We start from the raw sequence: 14167 nt of genomic DNA, 5'->3' as shown, positions 1-14167 counted from the left end.
ACTTTCATATGCACTATGAACTGAAGGCAATAGGACTATTCATGGTGCATAAAATTAAACATGTGCATGCATGTTTATAAGATCAACAGTTTTCATTTGTTTATTTTTAAATGGTGAATCTTCATTCTAGACACATCTTCAGGGTTTTTTTAACAATTCCTCCGCTTCCCATTTTGTTTTTTTACTTCATTATTTGACAAATATATCAGGTAAAGAGAGGCACAACAATTATACAATATGGCAGCATTTAAAAGTGAGCCACAAGATAAGGTAATAGAAATTCATCTCCTTTAAAGCAGAACGATAGAATTGAAAGGCAGTGTGTGCTAGGGGCTTAAGCACAGCCCTTGGAGGCAGGGGACCTGAATTCTACTCCTGACTCCACTAACTCCCTGTATACCATGGGCAAATCACTTAACTCCCGGTCCTCAGTTTTTCTTCAATCTGCACCTACTTACCTCACAGGAATGTTGTATAATTCATGCTTTTAAAGCACTTTGAAGTTATATGGCATTATGTCAGTGCTAAGTATGAAAGTCACCAGCTTTATATAACAGGTACAGTTCAGATAATACAGGTCCAACATCGACCTTGCCAATATAGTGCAACAAGTCAGTGGTAACTTGTAAAATGTCAGTGTGTCATATTGATGTTCTCTGTCTTATTCTGGTCCTCAGGTTCATATGGAAACATTTATGAAAGCAGCTCATTACGACCAGGACGGTGCTCTCTTTCCCAAGGGAACCTATCATTGAATTGGCCTCGGTGGCAGGGTAGTGCCACAGAATTGGACAACGGAAAGCAAATAATCAGAAGGAGTCAGACTACTGCTGCCATTCCTGAATGTAGGCCTCATCCCCCAGTTTCTCGTGTTTGCAGTACGCCACAAATTGAAGGTGGCAGGAGGAGTTCGGACCAGTCCAATTCAAGGTCTGAGCGGCATTTGACTTTTAGTAGCGCAGAGGACCTTACAGAGCGTGACTCAAATGTGGGTTGTTTGCCAAGAACAGCTAAACCTTCGTACCTGAGACAAGAAGATATAAACAGAAAAGAGAGGCCACCACCCCCTTATCCTGGCCCAAAAAACCAAAGTTCTGCAGTGTCCCAGCGGCCAGGTGTCTCTTCAACAGTGCATTCATTGTGGAGACTTCAAAGACCAGAAAAAAGTTTGGGGACCGTAGCAGCAGGAGGACCAGCAGCTGAATCAACTGACCAATCCACCTCCAGTCAGCAGTGGCAGCCCTCACCGAACAAAATGGGTAAAACCTATTCCACTCCAGCCAATAATCAGAACAATAAAAATGTATCGGAGCCAGACTGGCACGATTGGCAAAGAGAGCGGTGGCAAATTTGGGAGCTTTTATCAGCTGATAACCCAGATGCTCTCCCTGAAACCCTTGTATGATCAGACTCTTACAGAGAACTGCCACCCAAGCCTACGCGTCTCTTGAATAGGGAAAGACTAGTGACGTTAGAAAACTTTTTGTTTTATACCAAGTACATTTCGTTTAATTTTTTAGAAAACTTTGTTCACTTTAAATCTTTAATAGCACTGTCAAGCAGTCCATTTACAAATACAGTATGTTCCTGTTTCATAGCAAGCTTTTGAGAGAGAAAAATGAGATGAACATTTCAGTCTAACAACTCTGCATGCATAAACCGTGTGTAAGATAAAACTATTGCTTTGGTGTTGCTAAGGTGTATTTATATGTCTGCAGTTTTGATGATTGTATAGTCTGGGTTATGTATGATAATCATATAGTATGTTTTCGTAAACAGATGACAATCAATCAGGACTGACTTTTTTTAAAACAAATCACTGCACTTACTTATGTTACCATAATATGCATTGGAATTCTATAGAAAGTGCACAAGCTGGTTTCTGTGCTTTTAAACAACTTGTTAATGGGGGGAATTGTCCTTCTGTTCACTGCCTATAAAAAACACTAAAATAGAATGAAACATGAAAAGCCATATATTTTATAAGGGGAGTAGTAAGCTAGGGGGGACATTATTTACCAAATATTTTTTTCTTATAAATGTAAGTTTGTGAACAAAATTAAAATTTGATACAATGTTATAAAAGAATATTTTTTTAGATTCTGTTCGGAAGCAGTTCAGCTAATCAATCAAGAGTAAGGTTGTGCCTAAACCAAACTAACAGACTTAGTGCAAAAATTCACCCTCCCATTCTAGATCAACTACAATCTTATATATACAGTATATAATATATAATATATATTTATAGGTGTATGATTTTATATATTTTAAAACAATGAACTGGAATCCAAAATTTAAAAAAAAAACGAAATAAGGCATGTAATAGAAAGAAATATGGCTTTTCCTTTTAAACAACAAAAAAACAAAGCAATCGAAATAAGCATTTAAATGTATTTTCATAAAGGAGTCACATGCAGTGTTTTAGAAATGAGTATGACATTTGGAGAAGTTCACAGCTTTGTGTGTAAATATTGTGCCAAAATTTGGGGAAATGTTTTTTTTTCTTCAATAACTAACTATATGTTACATTGGTAAAAGTCGCTGTTACACAAGTTCTGGTGTTATTAAACTGCAAAAATGTTTATGACCAGCAGGTGGCAATGTACTTCAGTATTTTAAGAGGATTTTTTTTTTCACATAAGGGAAAATGTATCATATAAAAAGATTTTTATAAAACATGTTAGTCTTAATTTTAATGAAGCTGAAGACTTATTCAATGATGTTGTTGTCTTGAAGTTCTATCTTGTGCCATAACGATGGAATAAAAAGCTAAACAAAAGCATTGCAGTATTTTTTGCTCTTTTGTTATAATAATGGTTATAATAAAACCCCACAAATGTCAGTGATTTTTATTATCATTATTGGGTAAAAATCTCAAAAGCACCTACGTTACTTAGAAGCATTTTCAAAAGTGACTTAGTCTCATTGAAAATCAATAGGACTTGGTTCCTGTATGCCTACACAGCCACTAGACATTGTGGCTGGCTCATGCTCCCCGACTCAGGCTCACAGTGCCTGGGCTGTGGGACTGTTTCATTGCTAAGACTTCTGGGCTTAGGCTGGAGCTTCAGCTCTAGGATCCTGTGAAGTGAGAACATCCTAGAGCTCGGGCTCCAGCCCAAGTCCAGAAGTCTATGCAGCTGTGAAACAGCCCCACAGCCCAAGCTCTGCGAGCCTGAGTCGGCCAGCATGGGCCAGCCATGAGTTTTTCTTTGCTATGTAGACATACCTTGAGACTCCTAAATCCAACACATAACTCTGGCTTAACTCAGTGTAACTAAATGGATTTATGCAAGGTTTAAGCTGGTTCAAGTACATCCGTATATGAGGTTTATATAATTATAACAAGATCAATTTAAAAAGATTTAATTAAAGCAGTGCAACTTTTCTAATGTTGATCAGGTCTAACTATGGTTTTAAGGTACTAACTTTAGGCACCCAAGTTTGAAAGCTTTGAGCCATTAATATAAAGGGAGGTTCACTCCCGGTCTAAGTCAAGTCAATGGGAAAACATCCATTGTCTTCACTGGGTCTTGACTTTGGGCTTTTTCTTACACACGTATGTAAAACTAAGTGACCAATCAAAGCACACCCTGTGATGCTGAAATTGCAAAAGATAACCATGATCTTTTTTTTTTTTTTTGGTTCTAGAATCTTGTATTTCAGCAGGTGCTCAACTAGTGTACACGTGGCACAAAACCATGAATGTGTGAGGGAGCAAGGCCGCCAGTGTGTCTGTAATATTCACTTCTGAGTCAGTAGTTTGACTCCAGCCCAGGTCATTAGCAACTCAAAGTTATCATCTGATGGGTGGGTTGGTGCTCTTTGGGAAAAGGGTTGATAGTTTGTGAACAGACCCAGAGAAGCCACCTTCACCTTTAGCAATGAACTGTCTTCTCTCTTGTAAAGGGGCAACCGTTCTGGTCAGGGTTAAGACATGTAGGTAGTGTGGGGCTATCCCTGTACTGTTGATCCTAATAATACCCAGCTCTTGTATAGCACTTTTTATTAGTAGTTTTCAAAGTGCCCGCCTTTACTCAGGTGCATATTCCCAATGAAATTAATAGGAATACCTACCAGAGTAAAGGTGAGCAAGATTTGATCCATTGGAGATACCTAAAAGACTGCAATCCCTGATGCTGTCAGGCGGGCTGTCTCCTCTCACGAACACTACATTTAAATAAAAAATCTGAGTTTCCAGTAACTAGACCTTCTGAAACAACATCAATCTGTCGAACTGCATTGCAACTGTGAGCGGGTGGTCATAGAGACAGATTGCTGCTGATAGACTGGGTGCAGCTATAGGGCACGTGCTTGTTGTTAAATGTGAACTGTGGCAAAAGTGAACCAAAAATAATAGGAAAGAGAATGAAATATGAAAAGAGACTACATATGGTGCAGAGACACAATAGGAAAATGGCTTCAACCAGCCAATTCAAGAATTCTAGATAGCCCAAAGCCACCCCACACTTTACTGCTGTCAGCTGTATTCTATAGATGAAACCTCAGCTCAGGTCCAATAATAGCATCATCTATCCTGTGAGAGGGACTTGTGTTATAGAAATCCAGTCCTCCATTTTGAATCCCTTTCCAAATACAGAAGCGGATACATTTACACAATTTTTCAGAGAAAGATGTTCAGTGGTTATTCAAGCACATGAAAATATTTTTTCTTTTGCATCTTTTGTGTGTGTGTGTGTGTGTGTGTGTGTAGATATATATTTATTTACACACACACACACACAGACTGCATGTGTGTGTTTGGAATTGATGCAAATTGATGGCAACACAAACCAAATCTGGAAGACATCCTTGGTGTCATATAGTTCAGTACTCAGTTGTTTGGCAGAAAATAAATATAGAACAAATTTTGTTGACTTAAAGTAACACTCTTGCCCAAGATCACCTCATTTCTGTGTATTAACTGCAGCTGGATGGGGCAGAATAAAATGAACAGAGACCAGTTTAGAGCTGTAAAAGGTTGTGCTGGTCCCTTTAAAAGCAGACCTAGATCCAACAGTATCCTGTTCCCACACTGTGTGTTCTGGGTGTTTTAGTTCCCAGGGATGGTTAGGAGCTGTAGGCTTCACAGACATGCTTGCTGGGAAAAGGGTAGGCCTAGAAAGAATTCCTTTCCTCTCAGCCCAAGAGGGATCAGGGAGGGGGAAAGATCTGCTTTGAGTCTTTGGAAGGGAACTAGGAAAGGGGTAAAAGTGACTAGGTTTCTCTAGCCAAAGCATTTGGAGCAGGGTGAGAACCAGGAAAAGAGACTGGGTAAAGAGTATGGACTGTAATTACCCCTGAAAGGGGTGGAGATTTTCAGCTGCAGGACTAAGCTACCAAACCAAAAGGAAAATCTGAGGCAGAGCTACCTTCACGTGATGGACAGATAAGGAACTACTAAATCATCTCAACAACTTTAAAACAAGTGGTCAGACTGTGTGGCGATAGGACTATAAAGCGTAAGTGCCTACAGGAGCTAGTAAAACTAACATTAAAACACTGGTTTTCTTTAACATGTTGCCTTGTTCCAATGTTAGAAAAAAAATAAACTAGAGTGACTCAATTTTTATCCACCTGATTTAACTCAATCAAAGTGCAGATTCTACCCCATGGAAGTCTATTGTTCAGACCTTTTGTGGATTGTAGCAAAATCTAGAATAATTTTAACTATCTAACCAATTGTTATGTTTCAACATTAATACCTAAAATGTATAATGCATACCAAAGATGGTGGGAGGGAGCAATATGAAGACGTGAATGAGTGTGCGGCATAGAGGTTTCTTGAGTCCAGCACTAGCAAAGCCCAATGGAGAAGCAGATATGGTTGCTGCCATTTTAGCCTGAAATAAGTAAAAAAATCTCATTTTTCCCATACTGACTCAATCTCTATCTTTTAGTCTCTTGTATCTTTCCCAATAGGAAGTCAAAGTCATAGCTGTGTTGGCTCTGCCTTAGATCCTTTGATAAAACTACCGCATCAATATCTGTCAAATCTTTTTGTTAATACTTTAGATTTCTTTCATGTTTTCTTTCTAGGCTCTGAGCTTTCTTAAACCCCTACTATACCCTCCTGTGGCAAAGTCTGCAGGATGGGGGCAGAGGGTCACCTCAAAGCATTTCCTCTGAATGTTCCTCTTGCACGTAGCAGAAGGCTGCAGAAGGGGCATGGAACTTGACCCCAAAGGCATGTGAGGAGAACTCTGCTCCCAGGACCTCTGAAGGGCAACCTGCTCTTCACAATCCCCTACAGCTTTTTCCCACACTGCTGCATGGTTCTGTTTAGATCTTGCTTATAGCTGTGCAGTGTAAAACAGGGAAGGGATTCTCTGCAGGCTAATACTGCTTGGAGAAGCATTAATTCTTTTGTGGGTTTCCATATATATGCAGGTCCTGGAGAGGGCATAAACTGTAGAATACAGCCGCTTCCTGATTCTTCCCATCCAGATATAGTCTCATCTAATCTGTAGACTGAACCCATGGATGTGGCGTTTGGACATTCTTGTGAGCAAAGGGGAGCCTGTCATGGAGCCACAGCTCCCTGCCTTTGACAATAGTTGAGGGAAGCCAAATTTGTCACCCTGGGTGCTTAATGTTAGAAACCCAGCTTCGACTGAGATCAGTAGAGGCTGCAGGTGCATCATGATATTTATTTAGGTGCCTAAGGCTAACAGTGGGCATCTAATTTTAGGCACTTGTTTGTGAAGACAAGCCAAAATTTCTGATTTTCTTCTCTCCAGAACTGCTTATTGTGTGATTGGTAGTTTGTTGTTGTCCTCTGGAAAATGTACCAGTATTTGTGATTCTAGTCTCTCTCCCACCATGCTCCTTTGTCTCCATGATGTAGCCATTGGCCCACTTTCCTGCCAGTAGAGAAAACTAGGCCTATGTAGGAGATTACAATAAAGCTGCAAGAAGCCATTCTTGTAACGGGAGCTACGGAATAACTGAACTAAAGACTAACTTTGTTTCCATGTAATGCCTTAACTCTCACCCTGTTGTGCAATACAGAAGCACAGCGAATGATTCCATCACATTAAATATTCTTCTTCGAGTGCTTTCTGCTGTCTACTCCATTCTAGGTGTGCGCACCCCCACGTGCGTGGCCGATGGAGATATGAAAGGTCGCCCAGTTTCTGCTCCGAGAATTTCACCCTGGATCACAGTCTGCATTTGCTACTTCTATGAGCTGGCTAAAGTGCCTCCACCAGCCACAGTGACAGCTCACTCGACTAGGGCACAGGCGCCATCGGCAGCCTTTCTGGGGCAGGTGCCGATCCAGGAAATCTGTCAGGCTGCGACCTGGTTGGCTGTCCACATGTTCACATCGCATTATGCGCTGACCCAGCAAGCTCGAGACAATGCTGGCTTTGGCAGAGCAGCTCTTCAAACTGCAAGATGGTCAACTCCAAGCCCACCTCTGAGGATTCTGCGTGTGAGTCACCTAGAATGGAATCAAAATGTGCAAGCACTCAAAGAAGAAAAAATGGTTACCCGCCTTTTGTAACTGTTGTTCTTCGAGATGTGTTGCTCCTGTCCATCCCATTACCGGCCATCCTGCCCCTCTGTGGGAGTTGGCAGCAAGAAGGAACTGAGAGGGCATAGGGCTGACGGCACCAGATATACTAGCACATGGGTGCGGCACTCAAGGGGGCGCACACACCTAGAATGGGATGGACACGAGCAACACATCTCGAAGCACAACAGTTACAAAAGTTGGGTAACTGTTTTGTAGCTTGGCATCAAACAGCCCTTTTACAGGCACTGTGGAGAAGTATTAAATTCCTGGTGTGCCAAAATTCTTTGAAGGGAAATAGTTTATTATCCAGGCCATGCTACAGTGAATCTGTTTCTCTGTTGGCTACCTTCCACTCTGCATTGGCACCTGAAGAGAGGGATCCATTACAAAAGTATTGGCACCTCCAGTGTATGGCTACTAATTCATTGGTAAAATAGAAGATGGGAAAACGGTAGTTGATGACCATAGGGAAACTTGGCCTAACGAAGTTTACATTGTAACATTTCAACAAGTAACTGTAACATTTCAACAAGTAACTACAAGCTGAGACAAGTAAAAGAGAAAGGGAAGTAGAGGCAGAGGCTCCTAGTGAAGGCAAGGCGCCCTCTCTCATACCCTTCAACGAATTTCACTGGAAAAGGAAAAGTCAGCCTGATGTCGTGATTGTAGCGTAAGCCATCACGTGGTAGCCCCAGGTTCTGAATGACTGTTGGACTCCTGCTGCCTGGGCTGGTAGAAGAGCAGTTCATTACATGGCTGCTGCAACTGGGAGCCAGCTTAACACCTTGCTCTTCTTGGTAATGACTGAATTCAAGACCTGGGGAAAGTGAAGGACAAAAATCAAAAGTACTGTAGAAAGGGCAGATCTAGTGCACATCTCCCCTTATAGCTCTGCTAGAACACCTCAGTTCTGAGCTGCCTGGGTCCCTGTAGTTTGCACGGAGAGGGGCTTTCCTAGCCCAATTCTGAATTCTGTTGTATTTTGTTTTTCTGATGGACTATGGCCACAAAACTGGCTGTATGTCTGAGTGTGATGGGGTATATTATCCCCACCCTGGGATGGAAGGGGTTAAGAAGCAGATCTGGGCCCAAGTGATCCTTTTAGCTAAGGGGGAGCTAACTCAGGGAGAATGGGGAGTTTAAAAAGCCAGCTCATCAGCGACCAGAGGCAGTAGCAAACAGGGGAATTTAGTGAGGGAGTGTGAGAGGCAGATAACAAACATACTCTAAACTTAGGCCAATATCCACTTCCTTCTCCATTCCCCTCCGCACTCCTGCACCAAAAAAAAAAAGCCTGCAAGAGTAAAACTAATGCAGGCAGAAAGCCAGCAGCAGAGTGGGAGCTACCCAGTTTATTGCACGGAATACAGCATGTATGATAATCTGCCTTGTGGGCAATGTAGCTTATGTGTACGTGTGGTGTAAGCAGCTCATGGCCCTCTGAGACCATGTAGGGGCTCCTGAGACCAGAGTGACTGAACAGGAAGAGCTAAGGGAGACAGAGAGATACATAGACAAGCCTTTCAGGAACTCAGTAGAACAGTCCCAACTTCCATCTGACAGCCTCTGTGCTGTTGAGGAGGATGAAAATCTCAGGGAAGGAGAACATTAAGCTGGTGTGGAGGGAAACAATCCCATAGTTGGGACCCTCCTTCCAGATGATGTCATGGTATCCTCTGAATCACACTGAGGACACCTCTCCAGGGGAGGGAATCCCAGTTACAAGGAAGAGCAAGGTAGGGTGACCAGATGTCCCAATTTTATAGGGACAGTCCCCATTTTTCAGTCTTTTTCTTATATAGGCTCCTATTATCCCCCACCCCCGTCCCGATTTTTCACATTTGCTGTCTGGTCACCCTAGAGCAAGGTAATAGTAATGGGGGACTCAATTATTAGGAATATAGATCGATGTGTTGGTGATGACCTGGAGAACCTCATGGTAAATTGCCTGCCAGTGTGAAGGCTGAGGATCTCATGAGACATCTAGACCAACTTATGTGCAATGCTGAGGAGGAGCCTATGGTTATGGTACATGTATGTACCAATGACATAGGGAAAGATAGGAGAGGAGTCCTGGAGGCCAAATTTAGGCTGCTAGGTGAGAGATTAAAGTCCAGAACCTTCATGGTAGCCTTATCTGATATGCTTCCAGTTCCACGTACAGGGCCCTTTAGACAGGCAGAACTGCAGGGTCTCAATGCATGGGTGAGATGATGGGATAGGGAGGAGAGTTTCAGGTTTATTAGAAACGGGGAATCTTATGGGAAAGGAGGAGCCAATGCAGGAAATCTGGACATCACTTAAACCAAAAATGGAACCAAATTGCTGGCATGTAAAATTGAGATAGTTGTAGAGGAGTTTTTAAACTAAGCACTGGGGGAGAACTGACAGGTGCAGAGCAGCACACAGTTTGAGTGGAGACATCCCTTAGGGCTGAATTTATTAACGAGCAAACTCTATATCTTAGGAAAAAGGATAGAAAAGACATTGGTAAACTATAGGTGAGAACTAATGAGGAATAGTCAAACATAAAAGAGTCCCATTTAAATATAATACATGCAATGGAATAGTGACAAAATGAACGTGCCCTTATACACAAATCATAGACATCTAAATGCTAAGATGGGTGAACATGGGTGCCTGGCATTAAAACAGGATATTGATATAGCTTGGTGGAATGAAGATAATCAATGGGACATGGAAAAACAAGGTATAAAATACATTGGCATGACAGAATAGGTCACACTGGTGGGGGAGTGGCACTATATGTGAAGGAAAGCATAGAGTCAAATAAAGTAAAAATCTAAAATGAACCAAACTGTACCAGAGTGCCTCTATGGATAGAAATTTCTTGCTTGAATTATCAGAATATAGCGGTAGGAAGATACTACCAACCACCTGACCAGGATGATGATGGTGATTGTAAAATGCTCAGGGAGATTTGAGAGCCTACAAGGCAGGAAACAACAATAACGGGATTTCAACTAACCCAATCTTGACTGGGAATATGTAACCTCATGAAGTGACACAGATATAAAATTTCTAGACACCGTCAGTGACGGCTTCTTGGAGCAGCTAGTCCTGGAACCCACAGCTGCAGAGGCACTCCTTGATTGAGTCCTAAGTGGAGCACAGAAGCTGGCCTGATCTTGTGGCGGGGGAAATGCCAAAGAAACCTGCCACAGTAGCATTTAACCTTAAAAAGGAGAACTAAACAAAAATGAGGAGATGAGTTAAATGCAAATTAAAAGGAACAGTCACAAAGGTGAAATGCCTGGAAACTGCATGGAAACTATTTACAAAGACCAAAATAGAGGCTCAAACGAAATGTGTTTCCCAAAACAAAAAAAAAAAGCCAGTAAGAGGATCAAAAATGCCCTCATGGCTAAACAGCAGAGTAAAGGAGGTGGTTAGAGGCAAAAAGGCATCCTTGAAAAATTGGAAGTCAGATCCTAGCAAGGAAAATAGAAAGGAGCATAAACTTTGGCATATCAAGTGTAAAATAAGGCAGGCAAAGAAAGAATTTGAAGAGAAATTAGCTAAAGACACAAAAACTAGCAGCATGGTTTTTTTACGTACATCAGAAGCAGAAAATCTGCCAAACAACCAGTGGAGTCTCTGGACAATTGAGGTGCTAAAGAAGCATTCAAGGAAGACAAGTCTGTTGCAGAGAAACTAAATGAATTCTTTGCATTAGTCTTGCCTGCAGAGGATGTGGGTCAGAGCCCTACACCCAAGTCATTCTTTCTAGATGACAAATATGAGGAACTGTCCCAGATTGAGGTTTCAGGAGAGGAGATTTTGGAACAAACTGATAAATTAAACAGGAAGACGTCACTAGGGCCAGATGAGATTCACCCAGGAGTTCTGAAGAAACTCACATATGATATTGATTAACTATTAACTGTGGAACATAACATATCACTTAAATCAGCCTCTGTATCAGATGATTAGAGGGTAACACTGATTTTTTTTTAAAGGCTCCAGAGGCAATACAGGCAATTGCAGGCCAGAAAGCCTAACTTCAGTGCCAGGCAAACTGATTGAAAACTATAGTAAAAAACAGAATTGTCAGACACATAGATGAACGCGATTTGTTGGGGAAGAGTCAACATGGCTTTTGTAAAGGGAAATCATGCCTCACCAATCTATGGATTTCAAGAAGGCAGGCTTGGGAAGGCAAATTCAGGGAGCTGGTAGTTAAGATCCCATGGGAAGCAAGTCTAAGGGTAAAACGAGTTTAAGAGAGTTGGCAGTTTTTCAGAGAGACATTATTAAGGGCACAAGGGCAAACAAACCCACTGAGCAGGAAGTATTGCAAGAGACCATCCTGGCTTAACCAGGAGGTCTTCAATGATCTGAAATGCAAAAAAAGAGTCCTACAAAAAGTGGAAACTAGGTCAAATTATAGGGGGTGAATATAAACAAATAACACAAGAATGTAGGGACAAAATTAGAAAGACCAAGGCACAAAAAGAGATTATATTAACTTGAGACAAGAAAACATTCTACAAATACATGAGAAAGACCAAGGACAGGGTAGGCCTGTTACTCAATGAGGGGGTAAAACAATAACAGAAAATGTGGACATGGCAGAGGTGCTAAATGACTTTTTTGTTTCAGTTTCCCACCAAAAAGATTAGTAGCGATTGGATGTCTAACACAGTGAATACCAATGAAAATGAGGTAGGATCAGAGGCTAAAATAGGGAAAGAACAAGTTAAAATTACTTAGACAAGTTAGATGTCTTCAAGTCACCAGGGCCTGATGAAATATATCCTAGAATACTCAAGGAGCTGACTGCAGAGATAGCTGAACCGCTAGCGATTATTAACGCTATGTTTTAGTCATGGGTATTTTTAGTAAAAGTCATGGACAGGTCACGGGCAGTAAACAAAAATTCATGGCCTGTGACCTGTCCAAGACTAAATCTTGGCGGGGGGGGGGGAAGGTAGGGGGAGAGGCAGCCCGGGGGTGCTGTGGGTGCTCATGGGGGGTGGTGGCTCAAGGGCAGCACAGATGCTCAGGGGGGAGCAGTCCCGGACCCATGCTGGGAGAGGGCTGGGGGGTGGCACATGGCCCCGGGACCCCCGCTGGTGCTAAGGCAGGGTTGGTGGGGCTGGCAGGCTCCCTACCCGGCTCCTCGCAGATACCCGGAAGCGGCGATATGTTCCTCCCTTGGCTCCTGGCTCCACACACTGCCCCCACCCCAAGTGCCAGCTCCGCAGCTCCCACTGGCCAGGAACCACGGCCAATGGGAGCTGCGGGGGTGGTGCCTGTGGGCGGAGGAAAAGTGGAGCTAATAGCTGAGAGGGAGGGACACATTGCCGCTTCCAGGGAGCCCCTTAGGGTAAGCGCCACCCAGAGCTCTCACCCACTCCATGCCTCAACCCCCAGCCCTGAGCCCCCTCCCACACCCAAACTCCTGCTGCTGCTGGGACAGGGGCAGTGGCCCGAGACTGCCCCAGCAGTGGCCGATGTGGTTGGCCCAGGGCCTGCCCAAGCTCCTCAGGCGGCCCGTGGGCCAGCTGCGCCAGCTGCACCAGCTGCTGCAGAAGTCATGGCGGTCCCAGAAAGTCACAGAATCCATGACTTTCGTGACCGCCATAACAAACTCACAGCCTTAGTAATTATCTTTGAAAAGTCATGAAAATCGGGGGAGATTCCAGAGCAATGGAAAAGGGCACATATAGTGCCAGTATATAAAAAGGGAAATAAAGATAACTCAGGGAATTACAGACCAGTCAGCTTAACATCAGTACCTGGAAAGATAATGGAGCAAATAATTAAGCAATCAAGTTGTGAACACCTAGAAGATAATAAGGTGATAAGTAACATCATGGATTTGTCAAGAACAAATCATGTCAAGCCAACCAGATAGCTTTTTTTGACCGCGTAACAATCCTTGTGGATGGGGGGAAGCAGTAGATATGGTATATCTTGACTTTAGTAAAGTTTTTGATACTGTCTTGCATGACCTTCTCATAAGCAAACTAGGGAAATACAATCTGGATGGAGCTTCTATAAGGTGGGTGCATAACTGGTCTGAGAGCTGTTCCCAGACAGTAGTAATCAGTGAAGCTGGAAGGGCATATAGAGTGGGGTCCTGCAGGGATCAGTTCTGGGTCCGGTTCTGTTAAATATCTTCATCAGTGATTTAGATAATGGCACAGATAGTACACTTACAGAGTTTGTGGATGATACCAAGCAGGGAGGGGTTGCAAGTGCTTTGAAGGATAGGATTAAAATTCAAAATGATCTGGACAAACTGGAGAAATGGTCTGAAGTAAATAGGATGAAATTCAATAAGGACAAACGAAAAGTACTCCATTTAGGAAGGAATAATCAGTTGCACACACAGAAAATGGGAAATGAGTGCCTAGGAAGGAGTACTGCAGAAAGGGACCTGGGGGTCATAGTGGATCACAAGCAAAATATGAGTCAACAGTGTAACACTGTTGCAAAAAAAGCAAACTTTATTCTGGGATGTATTAGTGGGCATATTGTAAGCAGGACACGAGAAGTAATTCTTCCGCTCTACTCCGTGCTAATTAGGCCTCAACTGGAGTATTGTGTCCAGTTCTGGGTGCCATATTTCAGGAAAGATGTGGACAAATTGGAGAAAGTCCAGAGAAGAGCAACAAAAAT

The 14167-nt window shown here is 42.7% G+C and overlaps 1 protein-coding gene across 3 annotated transcripts in view; it reads left to right on the top strand.

The window, feature by feature from the left end:
• ARHGAP6 (Rho GTPase activating protein 6) overlaps positions 1 to 2708 on the top strand; it is a 510558-nt gene extending 507850 nt beyond the window's left edge. The window contains exon 13 of one of the 3 annotated variants that reach the window (XM_074966643.1): positions 678 to 2708. In XM_074966643.1, the coding sequence (XP_074822744.1) occupies positions 678 to 1405 (728 nt within the window). In that variant the 3' untranslated portion in view covers positions 1406 to 2708. The remainder of the gene's footprint in view (positions 1 to 677) is intronic. The other 2 variants (XM_074966664.1, XM_074966655.1) reach the window with 2 other exon arrangements.
• Positions 2709 to 14167: the final 11459 nt, after the last annotated feature.

This window comes from Natator depressus, chromosome 1 (genome assembly GCF_965152275.1).
Source record: "Natator depressus isolate rNatDep1 chromosome 1, rNatDep2.hap1, whole genome shotgun sequence".
NCBI classification, from domain to species: domain Eukaryota; kingdom Metazoa; phylum Chordata; order Testudines; family Cheloniidae; genus Natator; species Natator depressus.
The sequence above is the reverse complement of the archived record's forward strand: the minus strand, read 5'-3'. Positions and strand labels throughout refer to the sequence as shown.